At 47.8% G+C, this 5,827-nt stretch overlaps 1 protein-coding gene across 1 annotated transcript in view; it reads left to right on the top strand.

Annotated features, from left to right (window-relative positions):
- Positions 1-4,822, top strand: part of LOC138955354 (uncharacterized) — a gene marked incomplete at its 3' end in the record, with an annotated part of 22,187 nt that extends 17,365 nt beyond the window's left edge. The window contains exons 2-3 of the mRNA XM_070326969.1: positions 2,672-2,790; positions 4,211-4,822. Of these exons, the coding sequence (XP_070183070.1) occupies positions 2,672-2,790; positions 4,211-4,822 (731 nt within the window). The remainder of the gene's footprint in view (positions 1-2,671; positions 2,791-4,210) is intronic.
- Positions 4,823-5,827: the final 1,005 nt, after the last annotated feature.

Genomic DNA, 5,827 nt, shown 5'->3' with positions numbered 1-5,827 from the left:
TTGTGTTGGTCTTAAGAGGGAGGGAGTCTTAAAATGGATGCGAATTTAAAGACGTTATCAACACAGTATTCGGAAAAGTATAGGATCTTTAAACGGGGGTGGGGGCAGGGAGGGTGGGGGGATGTCTTAAAAGGTGGTTCCACTGAAGTTCTAAGAGAACTCTTGAAATGTCCCAAGCATACTTTTCACTGTACGTGAAGTTTGTGTTTTCTCTCCAACGAAGTGTCGGTACATTTGCCCTGAGGGATTTTCGACAGAGCTCTTCTTCAAATGTCATAAAGCATTTGGTTACACAGAGAATACAGTATGACGTCTTGTATGCTGACAGGCTTACACGAAGGATGTTTTTCCAAGGCTGCGTTTTGATCGAAATTGAGCTAAGCTGTTATTTTAAATGGGACGGAGTGTAGAGCTCTGTGGGTGTGTGTACGTATGTCTGTCTCTTTTTTCTGCCGCTCTACCTCTGTTTTTACTATGCCTTATGGGGCGGGGACGTAGCTCAGTCGGTAGCGCGCTGGATTTGTATCCAGTTGGCCGCTGTCAGCGTGAGTTCGTCCCCACGTTCGGCGAGAGATTTATTTCTCAGTCAACTTTGTGTGCAGACTCTCCTCGGTGTCCGAACACCCCCCGTGTGTACACGCAAGCACAAGACCAAGTGCGCACGAAAAAGATCCTGTAATCCACGTCAGAGTTCGGTGGGTTATAGAAACACGAAAATACCCAGCATGCTTCCTCCGAAAACGGCGTATGGCTGCCTAAATGGCGGGGTAAAAAACGGTCATACACGTAAAATTCCACTCGTGCAAAAAACACGAGTGTACGTGGGAGTTTCAGCCCACGAACGCAGAAGAAGAAGAACTATGCCTTATGCGGATCCTCCATTGGCGTAGACGTTCTTTGTCGACATTTGTGTTGTGCGATTGTTCCGGTGCATGAAATCATTGTCGATACAGCCTTCTCGCGTACATGTCTGTTGATTATAGACTACATTAAAAAAAAAAAAAAAGAACATCTCACAAAGATCTTATGATCTTGTTTTTGTGTGTGTTTTTTGCCAGCAACGTTGTATCGTTCACTGGAAAGCTCACTGGGATGGACATCTTTTGGTTTTCAGTTTTTATGAATCACATGGATGGGATTAAGGTTAAATTAATTCTGCCGGAAACGTTTTCCGCGAATTGAAATAAGGTACGGCGTTTAACCGACTACCGATGCCAAATTAAATGACACCCTTGGACCATAACCATAGTAGAGGAAAATGTTTCCCCAATAATACGTCCATCAGTTTTGTAATTGTTAGAGCTCTCCTCATTCTGTTCTTCTAGTGTTCTTCCAACTTTCTGTTGGATGCATTCCACAGCCAACCCCTGCCCCTTGTTTAGCAATCGGGCGCAGTGGCTTGGTGGTAAGATGTCGGCCTCCTAATCGAGAGGTCGTGAGTTCGAATCCCGGTCGCTGCCGCCTGGTGGGTTACGAGTGGAGATTTTTCCGATCTCCCAGGTCAACTTATGTGCAGATCTGTTAGTGACTTAATCCCCTTCGTGTGTACACGCAAGCACAAGACCAAGTGCGCACGGAAAAGATCATGTAATTCATGTCAGAGATTGGTGGTTTATAGAAACACGAAAATACCCAGCATGCCTCCCCCAAAATCGGCGTATGCTGCCTGAATGACGGGGTAAAAACGGTCATACACGTAAAAATCCACTCGTGCTAAAAACAGGAGTGAACGTGGGAGTTTCAGCCCATGAACGAAGAAAAAATTTAGCAATCTTACCTTCAGATTTGCCACTGCCACAAAAGGTATTTCCCCTAGTTTCTAGCTTTGTAAATTTGCGGTGAACACATTCATTTGTGTCAGTGTCGTAAAACACATTGCTCTCAGCCGTTCTTCTTATGTAGCACATGTATATTTGCAGCTTGGCATTCCAACACCAGACAAAATGTAATGGCGATCTAAATCTCAGTGAAGTGGTGGCAGACTTGCGAATGTATCCATTCAGTCACTGCCGTTATTAAACCTTCTTAAAACAATTCTTCTAATGTTGCATACGTACATCTGCAGTTTATCCATCCATGTCTGGGCAGTGATATATTTCTCTCTCCCAATGCCAGAAATCGTAATGGCGGTTTAATTCTCTCAGTGGTAGTTGTGGCAGAGTTGCAAATGTATTCCTTCAGTCAGTGCCTTTAAAGCTTTTCAGCTATTCGTCTAGCTAATGTTGCATATATGGATGTGCAGCGTATCCATATGTGGAGGCATTACTACATTTTTTACTTCCCCCATAATGCCAGAAAACGTAATGGCGGTACAGTTCTTGTAGCGGTGTGGTGGCAGACGTTTAAAGCCCTGGTTCTGCTCAGGTTAGTCCATTACCTAGAATACCACCACCCCCCCCCCCCCATCCATTCAGTCAATGTCGTAAGACCTGCTTTCAGCAATTCTTCTAATGTTGCGTAACTTGCATGTAGATTTTAATGTTATCTATTGTTGGCTGAGTTATAAGGTTCCTGTTCTAATAGCAGAACACGTAATGGCAATAAAGTTCCGTTAGTGTTGTGGAGGCCGGCAGACTTGGACATTATTTTATCCATTCAGTCAATGCCGTAAAACGTGCCGCCGATACAATTCTCCCAGTGCCGTAAACCAGTCGCACTGCACTTCTTCCAGTCCCCTGGACACCTACAGCCGACACATTCTCCCAGTGCCGTAAACCAGTCGCACTGCACTTCTTCCAGTCCCCTGGACACCTACAGCCGACACATTCTCCTGATGTCGTAAAGCAGAAGGTATGTGGACAGAAGTATGGATTTTGCGCGGGGGATTTGCAGTGGAGGATTGTGCACGGGGGTTAAGGGGAAGATAGATCGCTCTGTTAGCGACATTGAAGAACGGTAATGTTCCGTGCAGACGCCGAGCTCTCGCCTGGAGTGATTAGCGACACTAACTCGTACGTGTTGTTAGACTTGGGACTGACTATCTGTCGTTGGGTAGCTGTATAGTTGGGATTTAGGTAGGCCGCCCGTACATCCACGATGGTGTTTTTGGCTTTGGTTTTACGATGGTGCTGTTGCGCTTCTTTCGTTACCCACTGGAACCACACCTTTCTTTACCCACTGGAACCACTCCTTTCTTTACCCACTGGAACCACTCCTTTCTTGGTAAAATTCAAGCTTTGTGTTCCTAAAATTACAGAGTACACGAAAGGTAGCAATGCTAGAGTAGATCGGTCTAGGTAAAGGAAGACAGGGGATGAAGGAGAAGGGGGGGGGGGGGGTAGAGGGTGGAAGCTCAGACTTCTTGATAGAAGACGTCTGTGGGCGGCCTAAATACACATATTTGTCTACGGAAAAGGAAACCAGAAAAGAATAAGACAGTTTTGGCAGTTAGGCCGAATCGCGTCAGACCAGACGTGTGACTTCAACAGAAGAAAAAAAATCCGTCCTCTTTTTCTTCCCTCCAAATTCAATACCCCTCATCGAGCCTGTTTTTGGGCGCACCAGACTGTTGGCCAACCTTTCTTTCTTTACCCCCCCCCCCCTCCTCCCCCCTCACATCCACACTAAGTCACCCCGTCTTCTTCCAGTACTGTGCTCTTATTTTCGGTATTCGTTTGTCCTGCTGACCAAACGTTCTCGTGCTTCATCTTTTCTGTCAACCACCCTCACACCTCCGCCGCTTTTCAGTACTTTCTAAACCGTCTGTCTCAGCGTTGGTTTGTCCTGTTGACCAAACGTTCTGTTGTTTCATCTTTTCTTTTAGAACCCCCTTCCCCCCCCCCCCCCCCCCCCCACCCATCCGCCAACCCCGACCTTGTTACAGTACTATACTCTTCTTTCTCGGTATTCGTTGGTCATGTTGACCAAACGTTCTTCTGTTTCATCTGTTCTTTTAGAACCCCCTCCCCTCCCCCCTCTCCCCCCCATCCTCCAACCCCGACCTTGTTACAGTAATGTACTCTTCTTTTTCGGTATTCGTTGGTCATGTTAACCAAACGTTCTTCTGTTTCATCTGTTCTTTTAGAACCCCCCCCCCCCCACCCACCCTCCAACCCCGACCTTGTTACAGTAGTGTACTCTTCTTTTCGGTATTCGTTTGTCATGTTTACCCAACGTTCTTCAGTTCATGTACCCCCCCCCCCCCCCTTCCCACACCTTTCCCCAACCCCAAGCAAAGCCCCAGCCCACCTCCACTCTCCCCAACCCCAAGCAAAGCCCCAGCCCACCGCCACTCTCCCCAACCCCAAGCAAAGCCCCAGCCCACCTCCACTCTCCCCAACCCCAAGCAAAGCCCCAGCCCACCGCCACTCTCCCCAACCCCAAGCAAAGCCCCAGCCCACCTCCACTCTCCCCAACCCCAAGCAAAGCCCCAGCCCACCGCCACTCTCCCCAACCCCAAGCAAAGCCCCAGCCCACCTCCACTCTCCCCAACCCCAAGCAAAGCCCCAGCCCACCGCCACTCTCCCCAACCCCAAGCAAAGCCCCAGCCCACCTCCACTCTCCCCAACCCCAAGCAAAGCCCCAGCCCACCGCCACTCTCCCCAACCCCAAGCAAAGCCCCAGCCCACCGCCACTCTCCCCAACCCCAAGCAAAGCCCCAGCCCACCTCCACTCTCCCCAACCCCAAGCAAAGCCCCAGCCCACCGCCACTCTCCCCAACCCCAAGCAAAGCCCCAGCCCACCGCCACTCTCCCCAACCCCAAGCAAAGCCCCAGCCCACCTCCACTCTCCCCAACCCCAAGCAAAGCCCCAGCCCACCGCCACTCTCCCCAACCCCAAGCAAAGCCCCAGCCCACCTCCACTTTTCCTCGCTGTCTTTCAAGTCTGTACTCTTTTTTCTTCTCGGTAATCGTTTGTCCTGTTGACCAAACGTTCTTTTGTTTCTTTTTTTCTTTACCCCGCCCCCCCCCCCCCCCCCCCCCCCCGTTCCCCCGACCCAACCTTCTTACACTACTATACCCACCGCTCTTTCTCAGTATTCGTTTGTCCCGCTCGGAATCGATGCGGGGGTAACTGAGAAGGCTTAATTTGGGGAGGGATTTATTGAAACTATGCACCGCCGGTAGCCATCGACTTATTTATTGACCATCCCTTGACCTTGGTTGATCCTACTCCGGACTGTGGCCTTTTCATTTGCACTAAAGGCACACATGCAACGTCTCTGCGGTGTTGTGTATTTCGCTAACGTTTGGCTGTTGTTGTCAAACATATATATATATCGCATCACCCAGATGACAAATATATATATAGGTAACTGATTTCTTATTACTATCTTTCTTTCTTTCTTTCTTTTCTTCTTTTTTTTCTTTCTTTCTTTCTTTTTTCTTTCATTTCTTTCTTTTTTTTCTCTTTTTTTCTTCTGTCTTTCGTTCTTTCTTCATTTCTTCCTTTTTTTCTGCGTTAGTTTGACTGAAAACGACAGCTAAGCTTTGGCACAATAGTTGAGGTAAAGATCTTTTTTGTTTTGTTCTTTCTTGGTAAGTTTTACTGAAAACGACTGCTAAGCTTTGCCATTAAGAATGGAGGTAAAAGATGGCCTGAGGGTCGGTGGTATTTTTTATTCTTCTTCAGCAGTACACAGTCTTCGCTTTGATTCTTTTAGTTATGTAATGAGACAGCGATGCAGAAAAGCTGAAGGCTTTTATTAGGTCTGGAGGGCATTTTAAAATTACTTTCACCGGAGGAGCGCACGCGCTTTTACGGTTGACGACTAAATGAGGCGGCGCTAGGGCTCAGCAATTTAAAGCAAATTGAGTCTTCCAGGAACTCGGGCGTTTTATAGGAGTTTTAAAGTGGCGGTCACATGATTTTTTTCACAAAATTACGC

This window comes from Littorina saxatilis, unplaced genomic scaffold (assembly GCF_037325665.1).
Source record: "Littorina saxatilis isolate snail1 unplaced genomic scaffold, US_GU_Lsax_2.0 scaffold_694, whole genome shotgun sequence".
Lineage (NCBI taxonomy): Eukaryota > Metazoa > Mollusca > Gastropoda > Littorinimorpha > Littorinidae > Littorina > Littorina saxatilis.
This window is presented reverse-complemented; position numbering and strand designations above follow the sequence as displayed.